This window comes from Ursus americanus, chromosome 3 (assembly GCF_024610735.1).
Source record: "Ursus americanus isolate L20-20 chromosome 3, mUrsAme1.1.p, whole genome shotgun sequence".
NCBI classification, from domain to species: Eukaryota; Metazoa; Chordata; class Mammalia; order Carnivora; family Ursidae; genus Ursus; species Ursus americanus.
Window position 1 is genome coordinate 7,870,995 of NC_142129.1, and position 22,109 is coordinate 7,893,103.

Here is a 22,109-nt window from a genome sequence, read left to right on the forward strand (position 1 = left end):
TTTCAAGTCCATTATCCATTTTCTGTGTAGGGATTGAGTTGGCCATGACCAGGTTCTTCTACTGCATTAATAATACAGATCGTCAAATGTGAGTCAGTGTCAGGAGACTCGTAGGCGAGTAGGAGACCTCCCTAGACCAGAGCGAGGCAGTGCGTGCTCCAGCGACTTCAATGATGCTGGTGCCATCTGTCCACCGCTCAGTCGCTCTGCAGTCCTGGGACCTTGTTCCCTTTAATTTTGGCCTTTATCTGGGCAACAAACGAATGTTTGATAAGGAAACAGAACTCCCTAAACTCAGAAAACGGCTTTGGACTATTTAAAGATATGTATTTTTTCAACTGCAATTCTGGGTTGGCAGATGAACACGAGCATTTTTACAGGAAAAAAAGTGCAGACAAGTGAATTAGGGGATATTTTTGTGCCTCTTGATGATAAGTTCTTGCTAAACTTGGTGCAGTGAAGGGATCATAATGAAGAAGTGTTTGCAGCAGCCTGGGTGACAGCTAATTCACATCTACTCCTTTCATATACTGTAGATCTCCCGATCTTGTAGCAATAAACCATTGGAATATTTTGAAAATTTCAGCAGTCAGGCTCAACTACACATTCAAGGCTTTCAGGCACATTAGGTATTCCCTGAATGTTTGTTAAAGAAATGAATTAATAAATAAATACAGCTTACACCTCGATGTTCCCATCCCTCCAAAAAAAAGAGAGGGAGAGTCTTTGTTCAGATCCTGTATCCTAAAAATAAATGCTGTGATTTGTTCTGCATCCAATAAAATTCTGCTTTTTTACCGGATTGCAGTAACTAACAAGCTTAAGACCAGGGGTTCTGTTTCCAATTTTATGTCCGCCCACACGAAGGACCCAGCCTTGGCGAGAAACAGTTCTACACGGTGGGGAAGAACGTGAGCTTTCAGTCAAACTGCCTGCACACAAATCCCGGTCCTCGGCTCCGCTGGTGTGTGCATACTGGCCAAGTTGCCGCACCCATTCTATGTCTCAATTTCCTTCTCTGTAAAATGGGGATGATAATAATAGTACCCACCTCATAGGGTTGTCATGATATTAGGTGACAATAACACAATCACAGAGCTCAGCACACTGTCCGACACAGGCTAAGTTCTCGGTGAATGTCAGCTGTCTTCACTGTTAACATGCAGGAATTAAGAAGCACTGAAGATGTTTCCTTGCAATTGCATTAGTTTTCAGTGGCCACTCCTGCAAAGTACCATAAATTGGGTGGCTTCAAAGAAGAGAAATTTATTCTCTTACAGTTTTGGGGTGGAAGTTGAAAATTAAGGTGTTATTGGGGCTATACTTCTTCTGAGGGCTCGGTGGGGGGTGCTCCTGGCTCCTTCCAGCTTCCGGTGGCCCAGGTGTCCCTTGGCTTGTGGCTGCACCACTTCCGTCTCTGCTCTGTATTCATGTGGCCTTCTCCCGGCAGGACTGTGTGTCCTTCTGTGTCCTAGCCTCTCCTTGTAAGGATACTCTCATTGGATTAAGGACCACCCCAATCCAGTATGAACTCACCTTAATTACGTCTGCAAAGACTGTGTTTCCAAACAAGGACACGTTCTAAAGTCCTGGGTGGACATGAACTTGGGGGGAGGTGGACACTATTTAATCACTATGGCACTTAATTACAAAAATTAAACATAGAAATTGTTGTAGCCACCCTACATCTGTGATTTTGCCTCTTGCTTAAAAACATGGAGAAGGTACAGAAAGAGTTTTCTTCTAATTATGTTGCTAATTTCTGGTTAGAAATAAAAATGAAGTTCATGGTCATAACATTTTCCAGTGTTTTGGGGTTTGACTGGCTAAGAAGAAATGGGCCTAATGAGTGAAGAAAACTATCTTTGGTAAGGCCAGGCAAGTAACCATTTGGTCCCAGTGTAGGTCCCCACTAATCCTGGGCATGACACGCCAGACCCACAGCTGAGCCTTCCACATAGGCCACAGTGTTGCTCTGTTTCTAGAGAATTCTGCAGCTTCAGCCAATGGGCTGCCAGGGAACTCTGCAGTGGAATGGAGCTGTGTCAGCTGAGTTAATGGCCACTGGGTGGTGGACTCTGTGAGAAGATGGGCCACCAAATGCTTCTCCAGACTGATGATGTGACTGGCTCTAGGGTCTGGTCAGAGTTTTCCGGGCTGCCCTTGTGTTCCTTGCAAAACATGAACTCCCCCAGCCAGCGTGTCTATTAATATGCAGGGAGCCCTGGGAGACCTGATGCCTGAGCTGGTCTTCAAATCTTCATAGATTCCTTTGAAAAAAGGCTCTGGGAGCCTCCTTGACGAGAGGCTAGAAGAAGGCAGAAAGATGTTTCTCGTGTATATAGGTTTGCTGGCAGGGGATCGTGAGTAAAAGTGCATCCTCTACGAAGCAAAAGAGAGTCATCAGGTGGGACCTGCTTGAGTCCAACCCTGTCCTCCCGAGCTTAATGAAGTGGCAGCACATAGTAATTTGATTTACAAACGCAACCATATATCCACTCGAGAGAGAGAAATAGGGAAAGTAGGTAGGGAGTGTGGAAGGATAGGGATAGAGATAGATGTTGAGACAGCGTGTGTTCCTGCGGCGTTGGGGTCGGAGACTGACAGAGAGTCAGGGAGACAGACAGATGGAGGTGGAGGTGGTGGGGACAGAGAGACAGGGGAAAGGGAAAGAAATGAGGGAGGATAGGAAAGAGAGAGAGAGCGAAACAGAGAATTTAGATTGTGTGTGCCATTTGCCACCTTCCTCCTGATTGACATAATACCAGGGGAGACCCTTGGCTGATTTGCCCTCTTGGGCTATATTGGGTTCTTGCCTGTCCTACTGTGCGCCTCGCACGTGGCTGAGTGTGACACAAATGTCTCAAGGTTTTTATTTTCATACAACTTGGCCCCAACAAGGCAATCCCTCCTCCAGTGCCTGCATGAAGGATGAAAAATTGAGCTCTGTTAAATGCAGAGAGATGGATTTTTCAAGGCTAATTTAATTTTATGCAATTTTCACCTGAGACGCTGCTCCATTTCAGAGAATACGGTCAGGTGGCACAGGATCTCTGGCTCATAACTAGAGATTTTCTAAGCAGAGACAGTTGATCATTGAATGCCAGGGGTAAGAACTCTGCCTTTTAGTGCTGTTTTTCCCCAAAAGAGGAACAAATGAGGAAGTCAGAGGTAATACATTGTTGTATAAAGAGTAGAAAATACAGCAAAAGAGAAATGAAAGTAAATACTGGTGTTTTTACCTCCCCTAAAAATAATGGCAGTCAATATTTTGGTGTGTTTTCTCATAGTTTGCTTTCCTCGCGCCTGTGTGTGTGTGTGTGTGTGTGTGTGTGTGTCTGATTTTGTGTAAACATGTGATCAGGGTGTCCCTGGTATAGTGGGACCTGCTTCATTCACTTAGCAAAATGTTGTGAACACTTTCCACATGCACAGCCCAGACCTGTACTATCAAAGGATGGCCCGCAAAGGATTTCCACGAACTCGTTCTTTGGCAGATGACTGTGGCCGCTCTTTCTAGAGGCTGGGTTTTTTGGCTGCAGCCCCACAATGAGGGTGAGGTCACAGGAGACCCTAGAAGGGTCTCTTCCTGGGAGTGAGAACCAGAACAGAGGGGGCACCTGGCTGGAGGTCTCACAGGGCAGATCCCTGGTCCAGGAAAGAGCCTGCAGACGAAGCTTTCCTGGATAGCTTCGGGATTCCTTTCAACCAGAACCAACATCATTCTCCCCTAGTCCAAAGGATGCTTGTGTGGACTCAGAAGGATGTCTGCAAATACTTCCCCAACATGTTTTGCAGTTTTTAATTTTATTTTTGTTAAAGCCATGGACTGAGTCAAATGTAAAATCCCAGCAAACAGATATTTAGAGAATATTTGACTTTTGTGTAAACTTTTTGAAATAGTGTCAAGGAAAACACACAAGCTTCATTTAACTTTATCTCTAACATTAGCTAAGCTGAAGGGTTAGCTAACCCTTCTAGAGTTGCTAGAGATAGCAACATCTATCTCTATCCCTATCCCTATCTCTAACACCTGCCTTTCTATTTGTGAATATTGCCTGTTAACCCCCAGAAGCTTTGTATGAGCCACTATGTTTAACCCAACTCTCCAAAAATAAGGGATCATGATTTTCTTTAGATTGGACCTTCTGTAGTGGAATCTCTCAGGCATTAGGACTGACTTGATTGCATTCAGACATCTCTTTGGCAATGGAATGACTGTGTTAAATTAGCTTCGCGCACAATGAATGGTAATTGCGAGACTGTCATTTCTACAAGTGCAAAATTAATGTGTTCTGCAAACCCACCCCATTGTGTGCCACAGGAAAATCCTGGAACCATTTTGTTGCGAGCAGAAAAATGCCCTGTAATAGCACTGTTAATGTGGTACGGTATTATTCAGCAATGGTGTCCCTTTCCACCTCTGTTGTTGTCTCGCGCTCATTCTTCAAACCCTGCCTGACCTCATTTGTATGCTCATATTGCAGCCCAGCCAGACAGTAGCCTGGATGTACAGAGAACGTCACGGAACAATTCCTCCTCCTGCGTGGCATCTTGTGTGAAAAATGCCAGCATACACCACCCTCCACGTATTCATGAGAGTATGAACAGGCTACTTATGTAAAGCTTCTTATTAAGAGATATACCAACCATTTACAAGAAACTTCACCCAAATACTATACATTCATTTAGAGAGAGAAGAGTGATTTACATGCATTTCAGTGGTAGCTTAGGAAAAGTCCCGCTCTGCCGTGTTCCATCCCTCTTGTTTACTTATGGGAAATGAAGCCACAGACCAGTTGAGTGCATTCCTTCCAGTCACGTGGGGGATCACAGGGTGTATCTTGAATGACAACATGCATATGCATTGGGCTCCCGTAGTCTGCTGATTGGCTCTGCAGAATTTATTAGGGATTCAAGGACTCACCCGAGCCTGAAATAATGCACTAATAACAGGTGCTCTAAGCCGGCTGATGAGATGTGGCATCTCACGCGCTATGCCTGCCGTTTGGCTAAGGCTGAGAACCACTCCTAGAGGCATCCCGTGTAAGGACAATAATGATGGCGACAAGAACTGGCCAGACAGGTTTCCCTGTGAGTCCAGCGCGAACCCAGTCTCGGCAGCAGCCAGGGGTGGGGTACCTGTCTGGACTGCTGGCTGCCCTGACCGATTCACTGGAACAACCCATCAGTCTGGGAGCACGCCGACTCCTCCTGACCTCCCTGAGCGGGAGGGTCAGGCCTGAGACCCTTTCAGAGGCCACTGACTTTGTCACTCACCATCAAGGTGTGATGTGGCTACTTGCTGCGGGATGTGCTAGTCAGTGCATAGGCCGCTGGGATTTGGGTGAAACTGCACACACACACCCCCAGAGGTTCTCTCACCTTAGTGAATGACAGAGATCAGGGGATGATTCAGGAGACTTCCCACCTAAGGTGGGAGAAGAATTCTGAACACCTTACTCTCAGAACAGTGCACACTGGGGACAGCCGAAAAGTCATAGCATAGATGATCTGGGCTTAAAGAGAAGTGCGAGAACGCCACGGAAACGGGCGCCGCCTTACCCTTGTTGCAGAATGTGCCATCGTAGGCCGTGTGCGAGCAGTCACAGGAGTAGCCGTGGTACTTCTCTAGACACCTGCCTCCATTCTCACAGTTGGCCCCATAGCTGGTGCAGTGGCCCGAGCACCCAGATTTGAACCCAGACGTGACCTTCGCTCTCTCCTCCAGGTCCAGCGTCACCCCGTTCATCCTCAGGGAGCGGATGCAGCCCAAGAAGCCCTGCTGGCCCCCGGCACCACCTGCGAACGACAGAAGGCACAGGGCTCAGACGGAGGCGACTCTGTTCATCACGCCTGGACCCGTGGTGGCAGGCGAGGAGGCCTCAGGGTGCAGCCGGCACTCTCGCTTTCGAGCTGGCCCTGCTTAACAGAAAAGCTCGAAGCTTTTCCCCCTTTGGCCATCACGTCTAATTAAAAGAGGCTGTCTTTGGAGAAGCCATACATTTGCTAACGAAATAAAATGTTTGGAGAGCCACAAAAATTATATCTGCTGTTTTGGAAGTCTAATCTGGTTTCCTAAAGAAGTTTATAGAAATCTCTAGGTTGGGTTTTTTTTTTTTTCTTCTTTAATCCCATGGCATTCACTTTCACAGCATTATCTATTGAAAGAAATATAAAAAGGCAGAGAAACATGAATAAATATACATAGTTACTAAGTCAATTAGTTGGAAGGCATAAACCCATTTAAAATGTGACTGTACGTCCCGGTTCTTGTCTTAGGCAATACTTTGCTTTGAAGTTCACATGAAGGGTTCCCGGTCACCTTGTCCGGGGTGGGCAGAAGTTTGAATCGATAATTTTACACAGAAGTCAGCCACACCACATGGATTACCAGGTCAGGTAGATTTTGTTGCTTTTTGTCTAAATGCCATCACAAGACATGTAGCACAACGAGCAAGTTCTCTGTGGTTTTTCTAAGTTACAGAGTTAGACAGAGGTTCACAAGCATGAAAATATTAAAATATTCCTAACAAATTTCACAGAAAGATTCATTGGAGCATTATATCACAAGTGAATTTAATTATGTCTGTAATAACCTTGGTTATGATTTTTTAAGCAGCTGGTACAGAGCGAGGAACTCAAGTTTATATACATGTTTGCATGTTAGAGTAACAAACTTTTCTGGAAATTAAATGTGTAGTCATTAAAATTATTAAAAGAAATATCTGCTGGGGATTTAGAAAAAAATACTGTTAATAAAAGTTCGTTTTTTATTGAGGGCTTTGTAGTAGGTACCCCACTAAGCACCTTACTTCAGTGTTACTCACCTGATTCTCACAACAGCCTGGCGAGGCAGGCGTCATCGTAATTACCCCCATTGTACAGATGAGGAGGCTGAGGCTTAGGGAAGCTCCGAGGTTAGCTCAAGGGGTCGTGGCTCCAAAGTGGCAAAGTTGTGTTAGTTCTTATTTTCGAGTGTATGGTGTTAAACTCTGTCCTGTGTTGACCATTTAATACAAAAGGACTTCAGGGTCAGCCCCCATCGATGTCCATGTTTCCGAGATAGAGGTTTGGATGTCTTTAAAGATGGAGCGGTCAATAGGATTGTCAACCACTGGGGTTGGATTCCGATCACTTATTTGGGGCCGTTGAGGAAAAGCACACAACCGAGCAGACTCATCAGACGGGGCTGGCAGATCAAGGGCTTTAGTCGAGGGCGATGCATTTGCTTATGTGTGTAAGTCCTCAGCCGTGAAATGGCAAGGGACTCGCTCTGTTATCTTTATAAACCCCAGCCTTGCATTCTCTCGTGGAGTAGTACATAGGTTTGAATGATGATTCTCCAGGGATTAGTATTTATTATCAAATAAAATAATTGAATAGAGGATTAACTGAAGGAAGTCCAATGCCCTTTTGGATCAAAGCTATGGGATAGTAGCTGGCAGAAGCTGCTATTAAAAACCACCACTTTGAAGGATTTCCCATTCCGCAATCTGCTCGTCAGCTCAGCTTCACACACCTCTGTGCTGAAGAGAATTTGGGCCTTTGCTATGATTTGGAAGAATTTCAATCCATTAGTCACTCTTTGTGTGTTAAAATTTCAATTTGGCGTCTATCATTTTAGCTTTAGCAAAAGCTCTTGCAATAAGGGCTTTCCAAAGGGGCTTTTGTGCAATAAACCCCCAGCCCTTCACATTCTTGTCATCAGTCAATTAAGACAATTATATCCTATCAAAATATGCTGAAATTTTTAAATCATTTTTTTAAGATATCCCCTGCTCGCTCCTTTTCCCTATTACAAATATAATAGTTTTTCACTGTGGAAATAAACACACACTGAAAATGAAAGAGAATCTCTAATGCTACACAGATATAACTACTTTTACTTTCAGCAAACGGCGTTTCCTACTTTTTAAAAAAAGATTTTATTTATTTATTTGACAGAGAGAGAGAGTACAAGCAGGGGGCGCAGCAGGCAGAGGGAAAGGGAGAAGCAGACTCACCACTGGGCAAGGAGCCCAATGACCTAGGGCCCCACCCCAGCACCCCAGGATCGTGACTTGAGCCGAAGGCGGACGTTTAACTGACGGAGCCACCCAGGTGCCCTGCTTTTTGTACTTTTATCTATGAACATATAAATGTGTAAAAAAATAAAACAAAAGAAGAAATGGGATGACGATATACACACTGTTTTGAAATCTGCTTTTTGCACTCAATTTATCATAAAACGCTTTCCAAGCAATAAATGTACAACTGGAATATCTTGGTTAATATCTGCAAAACTTCCCGTTCTGTGAATGCTCTGTAACTTCTTTGCCAGCCCATTACCATTGGGCCTTTAAGCTAGTCCAATTTTCATTTTATAGGACACTCTAATAAATATCCTTGTAGAAAACCTTTGCCACTTGTTTAGCATTTCCTTAGAATTAATTCTTAGAAGTGCAATTGCTGGACAAAAAGCATATACATTTTTAAAGCATTTGAAATACATTTTCCTCTAAGAATCTGTCAATTTGTATTTCACTGGTAGAGTATGCGATTCCCACCTTCTCCACACCAATTCGAATACTAGGCAGAAACCCTTTGAATTTATAGGCTAGAGAGAAAAAAGAGTTTATTGTTTTAATCTGCATGGCTTCAAACACTGTGAATTGAATAATTTTTATGTTTTTCCCATTCTTAGTTTTTGTTTCTTCATGTGCTTTGCTTTTTTGGGGGAATAGGAGAGGATATATATCTTATTGAACGATAACAATATTTTGGGCTTTAGCTCTTTGTTACACATTTCGCAATGATATCCTTCCAGTCTGTGTCTTTAACTTACACATGGTGTTTCTGTTTCTCTATGAATGTTTTTGTAGTCACATCCATCTTTCTTATTTTTATGATTTGTGCCTGTAGTATTAAGTTAATAAAGCCCAATCTAAAAATAATGTAATAAACCTAATCCAAAATAATATCATTACTCAACTATATTTTCTTCTAGCACTTTTATGATTTCACTTCTCTTAACATTGTAATCTTTAATCTATCTGGAATGATTTTATTTTATTTTTTAAAGATTTTATTTATTTATGAGAGAGAGAGAGTGCATGCAATAGCAGGGGCAGGGGCAGAGGCAGAGGGAGAAGCAGACTCCCCGCTGAGCAGGCTGGATCCCAGGACCCTGAGATCATGAAGCTGCAGTTACACGGCAGCCGCTTAACTGACTGAGCCACCAGGTGTCCCTGGAATGTATTTTAATTTAAAAATAACTTATACTGAATGGGTCTCACTAATAGTTGAGAGTTTGAAGAAGAGATTTTTAAAAGACTAAGTAAATGTTAATAAGACAAAAAAAACCTGAAGATTTTAAAAGGTCCAATTGGCAGAGCAAATAAATCGAGGTTAGATCATATTTTTATTATATCATTAAGGCAAACGGATATGTGTATGCACTTCATTATTTATGTATATCGGCCTCATTCCACAAGGGGATAGAGGGGGTAGATTTTTCTGGCTCTTTGATTCTTTCTGGTCTTGGTCTTCCAGAGGCTCTACACCCATCAGTCTTCCTTCTTGCCTCTGGGTCTGTATATCTCTCCCTGTCAGCAATGGTGGCTGTTGGGGGTTAGTTGTGTGACTTTCCTCAAGGCCCTTCATCTCCCTCAGCATCAGGTTTTCCTATCCATATAAAAGGGGTTTAAACTAGATTCTGTCTCCGGCTCCTTCCAGCTCTAAATTAGTCTGGTTCATGATGTACAACCTTTCCCTCTGTGCTTCTGTGTCTCCATCTCTGTATTTCAGTAAATTACTCTCAATTTCTCCTAAATCTACTTCTTTGCACAGTTGCCTGACCTCTCCCCTCCCCCCTCCTTCTGTTAATTGACCATAAAATATGACTGTGGTCTAATTTTTAGTTGTTGCATTCATTAAATAAAGTTTTGTATTCCCTTTTCTTAATTTATAAAGCAGGTGAATGGCGTTTCATTTCTCTCTCTATAAAAGAATGCTAAATAAATTATGCTCTTTTCTTACTTAGGTGGCCCCTGATTTATTAAATGGGTCAGTGAGCTGGAAAGTACTTTTACTGATTTAGTCGATATGAAGAAAAATCTTTTGTCCTGAAAATGGTCATTATGTTATGCAAAAGATGTTAATGCACTAGGACCGGTGATAATTACTTGAGTTCAACTTATGTGCTCTATAGAAATCCTTCTTGGTGACAAATGTCATAAGTTTAAATTGTAGGTCTGCAAGCAAAAATGCTACTTCACCTTTGTTAATTAAAAAATCAACACACTGTCATTGGAGAGAGCCCCCTGCCATGCAGGGCTTCACACACATTAGTCAGACCCGTGATAATTATCCAGGGTGAGATGTGGGTTTCATTTGTAAATCATTTTTCATGGGAAACGCTCTTCAAGTATTGCAATTAAAGATTAATTACGAAAAGGCTGTATCTACCCATAATGAATAATACAACCACCAAATGCACAGAAGATTGGGGCAAAAGGATCAGGTATTAAATTAAACAAAGCAGGTGAAAATAATGATCTAGAGGACTCCTAAAACATACAGTGTCCTCAAACTCAGAGCTTACTCATTTTCTAAGGAGCTAAGTGGAATTCCAGGGCACCTTTGCCCAGAGAGACTGACCACTCATCACCACAGAAAGGAATCACACCAAAGCTTACACATGTGAAATCTAATGTATCCATTCAATAATTATTTCATGTCTGCTATGAGCCAGACCTCGTCTAGATGTTTAGAAGGTTTTTAGAGAGTCTTTGCCTGTGTAGAGCTTATATTCTTGCAGAGGGGAAGGGAGAATTTAATAATAAACTCAATAAGCAGGTGAAGTCCATCCTGTGTTAGATGGTAATATCCACTCTGAGAAGAAGTCAGGCGGGGGTGGGATCAGGAGTGGGAGTGGTGTGGGGGCGGTCATAGGATAGATCCCACTGAAAGGCTGACGGAAAGAGTATCCAAGATCATATCCCTGAGAAGAGGGCTTCAGGATAAAGAGGCAAGGAGGAGCTGCCGGCCCGTGGGGGAGGCAGGTGGGGGAGGCAGGTGGAGTAAGAGGGGAAGTTGCGGCAGGGTGCTCAGAAACGCAAAGCCACTGAGCAGTTCAAGTGTGCCAGGTGCTGGGAAAGGCAGGGCTAAAAAGGCAGAGGAGAGTGCAAATGTCCTAACAGTACACTATGGTGCTAGACGCAGCGTGACCCACGAGAGGCCGTGAACAGGGGTGACGAGAGCATGAGTGGTGGTCACAAAGATCTATTTCTGTATATCGGCTTTGCTGCTCACTGCCTGTTTGATCTTCCCAGCTTCTCTCAAGCCTCAGTCTCCTTGTGTGTGAAATTAGCACAACAATATGACCTTGTAATAGGTGATAATACATCTCTTTGCGGTAATGCTCAGTTAACGGTAGCTGTCATTATTACTATTAGTTGTTATCAACAAAATTCTACAGAAGTACAGACTTGGAATAAATTAAATACGGCAGAGTGTACTTGTGTCCCGGAGGTATCATGAGTGTTATGGAATGCATGTGTTGCCCCCAAATTCCCATGTTGAAGACTAACCCCCCTTATATATAGCGTGACTGCATATAAGGCCTTTGAAGAGGTAACTGAGGTTAAACGAAGTCATGAGGGTGGGCTCTAATGTAATAGGACTTGTGTTCTTCACAAGAAGAGGAAGAGACCCCAGGGATGTGTGCACACAGAAAAACAGCCATGTGAGGTCACAGCAAGAAGCAGCAGTCTACAAGGCTAGGAGCGTGGCCTCAGGAGAAACCAACCCTGGCATCTTGATCATGGACTTCTGGCTTCCAGAACTGTGAGAAGTAGATTTCCCTTGATGGTATTTTGTTATGGCGCCTGAGCAGGCTAATATAGTGAGTGAAGGGTTGACATCGAGCGTGGGCTGGTCCAGGCCTGCCTGAGACCACGCCCTTTTAATTGCATTATTTTCCTGGAAGGTATGGGATTAGGATGGGTGTTTTCTCTCTCTCATCTGCTGTGTGGGACCGTATCTGGATTTGGGGAGCTACGAGCTGGCATGAAGGCTCTAAGCCTCTGATGGTATAAAAGACTGGTGGGAAAGAGAACTGTGACTCATCTGTGTCCACACTCATCTGTGTCCCGACCTTTCCTGGCCTGTGCAGGTGAGCGGGCAAACACGATGATTCTTCAGTAGTGGAGGGAGTTAAAGGATGTTGGATCACATTATTCAGTGCAGCTGAATGACTGACAAGTACTGATGAGGGATGCCTATGTCAGCTAGATATTGGAGGGCATATATGAAAAAGCTTTTACATACTCAGAGAGTTGGGGTTTGGAGAATTGCTTTCTCAGATAATGCTCATGAGTGCTCATTCATAACTTCATTCAATAGAATAGATTTTTTTTAAAGTTCATTATCACTGCATGGATTTTCTTATGTCCTCAGAGCAAAGGACATGCAGAATCTGTGAGTCCAAACTACCTAAACTAGAAGTAGACTTCAAAATAGAGGCTGAGGGAATACTGGGTTTTCTGATAGCACAGAACACTCCTATGCATCTCAACGTGAATTGCTCTGGGATGGGCATGATGTTAGGAGGTCTGAATTCATTCTGGACGCCATGGTGGCAGGGCAAGCATAATCAATTACTAGCTATTTCAAAAGCTAGTATTAATTGAATCCTAGCTGTACCAGGGATTGTTCCAAACTCTACATGTTCTAACTCTCAGAGATAATTATTATATTATCTTCCCTTTACAGGTGAAGAAACAGACCAAGAGAGTGGATTTGCCCAGTTTTCCACAGCCAGGAAGTGGCCATTGGCCATAATTACCTCCCAGGCTATCGGGCTATTAAGCCTGCACTCTTGCTATAGCTGCCATCTTGATTTTTGGGGATTGCATCATTGAGACTCTTCTCTGACATATAATATGTTTCTAGGCATTGCTGTACTTAAAATGGAAAATGCTGACAGAATGATTAATATCTGAGTCATTCACCACTTGGCAGAATCCTGTCCCTGAAGCCACAAGGATGGCTGTTCAGAGCCAGGGATACAGATGCCCAAACCGATCTCGAGGTCAACAGAGAGGAGACACTTCTTTGATGCCATTACTGAAATGATATATTTTTTTCTTGGTGCAAAAGCTTAACTGCAACTTTAGCATCAAAGCAGCTATGGGCCTTAGCCCTGGATGGTGGGTGGTCCGTTATCCCCTCCACCTGGTGAGAGGTTGCTACTCCAGAGGTGGCTCTCGGAGGGGAGTCTCACGGTTCCCCACAGAAGTGGGGACAGAGAAGACAGTGCTAAACCACCACATCCCAGCCAGATCCAAACGTTAAAGTACAAAGAGTCACTTCAGCAGATTTTACCGCAAACACAAATTTCAAATCAGCTGGGAACTCTGTCTAAATATTTCTTTTACAAATATCTGTATGTTATTGTTCTTATTATGTGTCCCACTGGTATCTACTGTTCATCTTTGGAGCAAAATAAGCATCTTCTTTCTGTTGATTTTAACGTATCCTACGTTCTCTCTCTCTCTGACACACACACACCACAGGAGACCCGGAACCTGACCCAGGCTGATTCACCTCTCTCTCAGTCTTCGTTATCTGTCTTCAAGTCTTTATTATACAACAAACCGATCCAGTCTCCTTCATCCAGAGTCAAGAACCCCAGTGCTGCCTCCACCTGTCACCTCGTTCTCCCACGCTCAGACTACAGATTCAAACAAGCCTTTGCAGCTGTCAGTCCCAGGTCAAGGATGGATTATGGGTCTGGGAGGGATCAGCATGGCTCCGAGCACCCCCGCCTTGCAGAATGTATGAGTGTTCCAAGACACGAGGGTGGAGGAAAAGAAGAGGAGCTTGGCGATGGAGAGGAGGGATGGAGAGGAGCTAGCAGGGAGGCTGAGAACAGAACAGGGTGTGTTGTGAGGTCAGGCTTGCAAGGAGGGCACAGTTATGAATGTTAAATAATACCGGGAGGTCAAGGAAAACAGGAAAACAGTGAAAGGCTATATGATCTGATTATTTGGAGACGGACCTGTTGGTGTAGCAGTGAGGGAATGGGGAGGGGGAGAACAGCTTTAGTGGGTAAAGATACACCGCTGGTTTAAGAATCAGTTACAGTACAAGCTGGCTGCTCCTGCCTGGCTGGGAGGGAGGCATTTTGAAGTTGTGTGTGGGGACGTGAGAGACACGTGGAGGTGGGAACAGGAAGGGGTTGAGGCAGGTGGGAACTAGCCGTTCCACACCCGAGATGAGAGTTTTCTCCTCACCATTAACTCTCCTGGAGGAGCACAGCCCAGGGCCTGAGCGTTAGCTTCTCCCCTCAGCAGACAACACGGGAGACTGCATCTTGTAATCTCAAGGGAATGAACAGGAGCTTGTATGGAAAAGTGGCAAGGCCTCTGAGGAAAGCCAACACGACAAACGAAGGACTCCTGTGTCAGGAGGGGCGGAACTGTGGGGAGCAGGCACACAGGACCCAAGATAATCGGCATCTTCATTATTGGGCAGACATGAAACTGCAGAGAGATTAGCATAATGATTCCTCTGTGACACTGGAAACACGGGGTGATGACAAACTCTCATGAAGAAGGTGGGAGATGTTGAGAATTAGAAAACTGTAATTGTTGAAATAAAGATTTCCAGGTAGGGATTGAACAGACCAGATAGAGCAGAAGAACATTTTAGGGAGTTGAAATATTGGGTCAGTAAACCCTCGCCAGAGGCAACAGGAAAGGCTAAAGGGGTTAAAAGAATGAAGGAAAAGTTAAGAACTAAAGTTAATAACTTCATAAGAAGAGAGTAACTCTGGGGAAGGAACATTTGAAGAAATAGTGACTCAGAATATTCTAGAATAAATATTAGCCTTCAGAATGAAGAGGCTCCTAAAATAGTAAACAGAGTAGATAAGAAAACCCCCCATACCCATACCTATAGCTGTGGTCCTTACTCTAGGCCCCAAACCTCAGGCGTTCATCTACAGGAGTCCGGAGGCTGGAGAATGGGATGTGAAACACCCTCCATGTTCAAAATTTTCACTGGCCTCTAAATGAAATTTAGCATTTTCTTCAATTAGGACTGCAGGGAAAATCACAGCAGGATTAGCAATATCTGTGTCACTGCTGCTGATAGAAAATCATAGATATATTCCTATTACGTTACAGATTTTTTGAAATACCATTTATGGTCACGATGAAGTTGAACTTAAGGTAGTTATCAGATCTGATGCTAGCTAGGTCTTGTTATTTATAGCGTTTGTATCACTCTATTATCACTAATTTGCTGTTTTAAATGTTTGATAACTTAATTGCAATATATTTGGTTTCTTTTATAATTTGTTATTTTATGTTGTTCATATAAAACATCATTCTGAGAAGAGGGACACAGGCTTTAACAGGCTGGCCCCCAAAAGGCGAGGAGTGCTGCATTACAGGTAAGAAACACCAGAGAAGAAAGAGCAGCTCAGTAATGCGGACGTAAGTCACATCTAACTTCTCAGTAGCAACATGGCCGATAAAAGACCGTATCTTCAGGGCGCTGATTTAAACCCAGCGACCCGTGCAGATATTTGTAAGCACGTGAGTCTTGGAAGGGTCCACCTATGCAGCCTTCGTAGACAAAACTGCCCTCGACTACAAAGGGAAATGAATCCAAGAGGTAATAAGGACAAAACTGCCCTCGACTACAAAGGGAAATGAATCCAAGAGGTAATAAGATACGGGAAATAAGAGTAGGTGAAGAGAAAAACTTAGTAAATGCAATTAAAATAAGTATGCTGATAAGATTCCGCAATTAAAACTATAAATGCTATCACCACAGCAGGCAGTAAGGTGGGGAAGGAGGTCAGAGTGTTCTTGGTCTTTTGTCTCATTCACAGCAGAGATACTGATTTGTTTTTGTGGATGATAGAGAAAAAAAGCGTAAGTCTGAGTCTTAATAAGTTAGGAATGGCTGCCAGAGGAACAGAAGTACAACGTATAACTTTCAGATCAGTAGAGTAATGTTCAGTTCAATCAATGTAAAGTAGATGGGGGTGAGTGGGCGGGCAAACAAGTAAACGAGACACAGTAGATGGAAAAACGTAGGTAGGTTGGCAGAAATCGTCCCTGAAATACCCCTCGCTACAATAAATGAAGAAAAAGACAGAGATTCTCAAATTAGATTTTTACGAGATTCAGCATTAGGATATCTGAGATACTTTTAAATAAAAGGGTACAAACACCTGTACAAAACACCAGGAAAATACCGCATTTACTAAGTTTTTCTCTTTACCTACTCTTATTTCCCATATATATATTTATATAAATTATGACAATGGGGACACCGCAGTAGTTTGAAGAGCAGAGATAAAGCTGAGGGATGGAAAACGTCATAAGGAATAAAGATACAATACATCGAAAAGGTCACGGACACATTTAACTAGTCAAATGGCCTCAAATTATACAGAGCTACCAATGATAGATTATTGACAGAAACAGAGAATTCAATCAATAAAGCTTGAAGTCTACACTGAGAAACTGATGAGATAAGCGGTACTTGCTGAAATTATGTATATACCGCTAGGATTCAGTAATTCTCCTGGACACACACACACACACACACACACACACAGAAGGAACCCTTGAACAACAGGGAGCTGTGCATAAACATTCACGGAATGGTTGTGGTAGCAGAGTTCGGGGAATTCAGGTGTTCATCTTTATTTATTTATTTATTTTTAAAGATTTTATTTATTTATGTGACAGAGAGACAGCCAGCGAGAGAGGGAACACAAGCAGGGGGAGTGGGAGAGGAAGAAGCAGGCTCATAGCGGAGGAGCCTGATGTGGGACTCGATCCTGGTACGCCGGGATCACGCCCTGAGCCAAAGGCAGACGCTTTAACGACTGCGCTACCCAGGCGCCCCTGGTGTTCATCTTTAGGCGATGGAATAAATAAAGCGTCGGTGCACACGTAATGGAACACTATATACACAGTATTCACAGAGCTATACAAATACATCTTAAAAACATAAGGCTGAGTGAAAGAGCAAGAAACAGATGAGATTTGTAGTACAATACCATTTATATAAATTATGACACACGAAAGGCAATACTCTGAAGTTTCCAGAACATACATATATTTTGAACAGATATATAGAGAGTGGGGCTGGGAGGCCATACATAAAATACACTTGAGTGGGTGCCAGTGATGGGGAGAGAATGGAGTTGAGAATCGGCAAGAAAGATGAAACATAAGAAAGTGAAATTAATATGAACAAGGAACACCGCCAGGATGTGACAATGGGACCAGGAAGTGAAGAGTGGGCCCCTTGCGATCCTGCCTGGTGGGACCTGGAGAGCAGGGCCGACGGAGGAAGGAAGGGGAGAATGAGGCATTTATGGGGCAACTGTGCTCGCTTAGGCTAGTGAACTGAGGTGTTGTCTTGTGTCCTCAGGGAATCGCCGGGGGTGGGGCGTGGTGGGGCTGCGAGTGCCCATCTCTTCCCCAATATTCGTGACATGATACTAATTTCTTTTATTACAATCTTTTTCCGTGTGACAGTTGCGGTTTATTCTCATCAAAAACGTATATGTGAAATTGTAAATCTGTTGGAAAAAATCTTCCACTGATGGCAAAGCTGGTGCCTTTCCATTAGACCAGACTGCACCGGTGGTCATGAGAACATTGGGATGAAGACCACAGAGTCCCTGAAGGAGGCACGTGAGCTATTGCATACAGAAGGTGAACAATAAGATTGGCTCTTTTCTTAGGTCCAGAATCTCTCTAAAATCGTCCACACGCATGACCTCTGCCTGAGGAAAGTGGCTCAGCACCTGGAAATAGGCCGTTAACCGGCTACCTTGTGAAGTTCCAGAAGAGGTTAAGAGTACACTGTCCATCTGTTTATGGTGGGAGCGTAAGAAAATGAGGTAAAAATAGTGGCGATCACAACTCACTTAATATGTTAAAACTCAAACTGTAAGATTGAGAGCCGGGATTGTAAAAGCTAGTAAGATTTGCCCACTAAAGGGTCAGGGTAGGAAAACATAGGGCGGCTACTAGTGGGTGACTTCACCTGTGGTGTGGTGGGGCAGAAGCAATACTACTGAGAGGAGCAGAAACTCAGACATGGCCTCCAGGCGGAGCTTGGTGGAAGGTGGTGGTATTAAGACAAGAGTAAGTGTCGGTGACCCTCACGGTGAGCCGCTGTGAGGGCCCATGAGCAGCTTCTGTGTTCTATTTGCCCTTTTGCTTTGGAGATAGTTGACTGATTTCATCTCGTGATATTTATACAAGATCTTACCTAGCAAATCATTTTATTTTATTATTTTTACCAATGACTGTGGTTTCCAACCACAGCAGCATGACTTATCGCTGTCTGGGGGAGAACCAGGGGACCAGTTATAAGGGTTGAGGGAGAAGCTCTTTGTATTGGGGTCCTAGCTAGCATCTCAGCTACTGCCAGACAGGCAAGGCCTCAACTGGAAAGGAGCCTGAAAGCTATATTTAGGGCCTACACTGCTCTGAGATGCTATCCTTCATAACATTCTGAGACTCTGTCTCCTCTTTTTTTTTTTGGCTTCTGTCATGCTTGATTTCATTGTGTAGTACCCAGTGAAAAAAGGTATTTCCAAAGATGGCGATATGACTATTCACTCTGAGAAGTAACAAACACTATACCATTCACTTACTCAGTTCACTATATACTCAGCAAATATTCATTGGGCTTCCACTGCAGCATTATTCTAGGTCTCTGTCATCATGTAGCCTATCTTCTAGGAGAAGGATGCAAAAAGAAATGAAAATATCACAAGTTCTAAGGAGAATGTAAAATGGGAAGTGACTGGTTACGTCAGGTTGAGTGGCCAGAGAAGGCCTCCCTGAGAAGGCAGCTGAGGCTGAGGCATGAAGCACAAGAAGGAGATGGCCTCTTCAGTGTCTTCGGAGGTATTTCAGGCAGAGGCAACAGCCAGAGCAAGTGCTCTAGAGCGGGAATAAGCCTGGCATGTCTGCGGCACATGCCAAAACTGTGGAGACCAGCTAGGAGACTTGCTGCAACGGTGCAAGCAAGAAACCACTGTGGCTTTGACTCGGGTAGGACTCGCAGTAATGGACAGCACTGGACCCACCTCGGGCACAGTCTGGAGGTAGAGTCATAAGACCTACTACTGATGGGCAGTGATGAGGGAAAGAGAAGAATCGAGGGTAATTTCAAATTTTGGGCTCAAGCAAAAATGGGTAGGTGGTGATGTCATTTCCTGAGTTGGGAAGGTTGGTGGAAGAACAGGTTTGGGGTAGGCATCAAGAGCCTGCCATGTTTTCTCTGAGATGCCCATTAGACATCCAAGCTGAGATGCTAAGTAGACAGTTGGATAAATGGATGCAGAATTCCTGAGAGAAGTGAAGCTTGGAGATTTCGATTTAAGAGTCATTGGTCCATAGATAGTATTGGATGCCACTGGACTGGATAAGATCACCTGGGGAAATGGATGGATGGAGAAGACAGGAAGGTTCTATGACGCTTCAACATCTAGTGGTCACGGAGAGGAAGAGAACTCACAGGAGAGACTAAGTCATGGCAAGCAAAAGGTGGGAGGAAAAGCGGGTGAGTACACTGCCATGGAATCCAAAAGAAGAAAGTATCTCATGAAGGATGGTGGGTGAGTGCTGCTGGTGAAACCATGCCCCGTAGGTTTAATGAAGTTGAAACCCTAGACTCAAGGTCAGCCAAAGCCCTGCTTTCCTTACTTGAGATAATGAGCCTAAGACCCCATCTCGTTTATACTGGCTATTCAAGCATGCCCATAGCTCCTTCTCTTTGTCCTGAGATAACCTCCTGACGTTGTTAGAGTTGGGATTACTTAGGTTCTAACAGGACACCTGGAGGCCAGCCATGGGGGAAGTCAGAGGCCTGTCCTGGCAGCACCTCCACAAGAAGCTGGATCAAACCAGGCAGGTCAAAGATGGTGGGTGCCATGACCAGAAACCCCTGACCAAATCAGGAAGAAAAGGCACAAAATTGCTTCCAAGAAATCCCCGCCCCAAGGAATGAATATTCCACTCCCTAGTTAACTAATGTCAATAAAAGACAGAAACCCAGGGCACCCAGCTCGCTCCCTGGAGCTCACACGTGCTTACATCTTGGTAGCGTACTTTCACTTCATTAAATTTTCCCACTTGTGTCGCTGGTCCACTGTGTTGGGTGTCCTTGAATTCTTTCTCGTGACAAGACCACGAGTCTTTGGCGACATCTTTGGGACAGGCTTGGGCAAGGCCTCAGGGCTTGGGGTCTCCCCAGTTCACCAGGCAACAGAGCCAGGGGCTGAATTTTGCCTCATTCTGATGTTAAGTCTCCACCCCATGCTGAACATGGGATGCATGTTACATGTATGTCGCTCAGTGCACATGCCCTGTCTTTCCTCATGAATAGTCCTAAATTGCCCTGCCCTTTCCCTCAATGTGTGGTAATCTCAACCCCTCCGATTATAAAAATGTGTTGCCTCCCCCTTTGGAGCTGGATTTGAGGCTTGTCTCCTCATATCTCCTCATTTGGCTGCCTCTTGAAGAAACTCTTTCCTTGCGGCCAACTTGATGCCTCTGGTTGGCTTTGCTTTGCATCGGAGAGATGGACTTGGGATCAGTACACTGGCAGATCACGGACAGAAGATCAGAATTCTGGATGTTTTCTAGACATCCGTGGGTTCTAGAGAGATCTGTATTGCCTTTGACAACCCTTGCAAAGGGTTTACCAAAGTAAGTAAAAAAGAAAAAACAGCTAATTTTTGTATCACGAAGACGCTCAGGTTAGGGCGGCTCATTCCCCACCAAGACTGCTTCTGTTCGTCTTCTTAATCCGAAAGCTTCGTGTCTGTGTCTGCCTGTGGTCTTCTGCCGGCCTTGATCTTTTGCATTTTGACTTGGTAACGCACAGAATACTTGCCAGGGCCAACTCAGGCTGGGCCTGACCTCCTAGTCTCCTACTCTAGACTCCGTAACTGAGAGCAGTGTTTCCTCACGGGCGCCCTGCTGCCATCTGGGGCGCACGCACAAGTCTTTGCTGGGATGCATTCCCCTGTGCACCGTGGGAATTCTGCCTGCAGCCTGTCTCTGGACGTAGCAACTCCAGAGCCGCCACACTTTTCCAGATACCTGGTGGGCCCCATCATCACCCCAGATGAGAACGGGGCATAGACTGAGGAAGACGGCCGCAACGTTCCCCTCAGCTTGACTCAACACAGGACAGGTTTCTTGCTGACCCTGGACTTTTGACTTCCCTCTTCTTAAAACATTTACTTAAGAAGACGGGTAATTGTAAATTCTTTGTCTTCCCCTTTGAGATGTAAATCTTTTCACAAGAGTCTTTTAGCCACTTTTACAACGCAGGAAGGTCTTTCTGGGAACCCAGGAGTCATCTCATTGAAATGTAAACGCCAAGAGAGCTACCGCCTTCATCTCTCAGTTTCTGAGGGAGTGTGGGCCCCTCACTCCAAGCTGTAAAACGACCTCCTGCCATGAAGATATGAGACAGTGTACTTTTTCTTTGGGTAAAGTTGTTAGCAAACACAGATGGCCTATGGTGTCTCCTACCCTAGCTCTGAAAAACACGCCCTATGTATTTCACCACAGTTAAAAAACAACACACAAAAAACACCCGTCTTCCACTGTTCCAGTGCAGTTGAGCTCCAACCAAGCTTTGTCCTGTCTCCCCTTTGCGGTAACCTCGAGTGACATCTTCCTTGCCTGTTTAAGGTGGGTGTCATTTTTGCTTTGACAAGATGAACTGTTCGGAGCTGGGTCTCTGGAATCAGGCTGGGAGGGATCCAGCCCCGGCTCTGTCTCTTACCAGCTGCACGACTTCGGGCTGTTAACTGACCTTCAGCTTTAGCTTTAGTTTCTTCCCTGTGACAATAAGGCAGAAACTAGTAACAGTATTTACAAGAGGTGAATAAAGCGTGTGGCGCACTTGACCGTGAAGTGTGGCCCAGGACGCGTCAGCCAGCACTCACGTCGATGCTACCGAGGCAGGCTTGGCTTGCAGGAAACGGGAACAAGCAACATATTTTCTCTGTTTTAACTCCTGCTATTTGGACCATATATTTTTTATTCTAAACTTTTTGG

General features: G+C 44.4%; 1 protein-coding gene across 2 annotated transcripts in view; it reads right to left on the reverse strand.

The window, feature by feature from the left end:
* Positions 1 to 22,109, reverse strand: part of CNTNAP2 (contactin associated protein 2) — a 1,871,860-nt gene that overhangs the window by 187,785 nt on the left and 1,661,966 nt on the right. For both annotated transcript variants that reach the window (XM_045792416.2, XM_087860735.1), the window contains one exon: positions 5,566 to 5,802. In XM_045792416.2, coding sequence (XP_045648372.2) covers positions 5,566 to 5,802 — 237 coding nt within the window. The remainder of the gene's footprint in view (positions 1 to 5,565; positions 5,803 to 22,109) is intronic.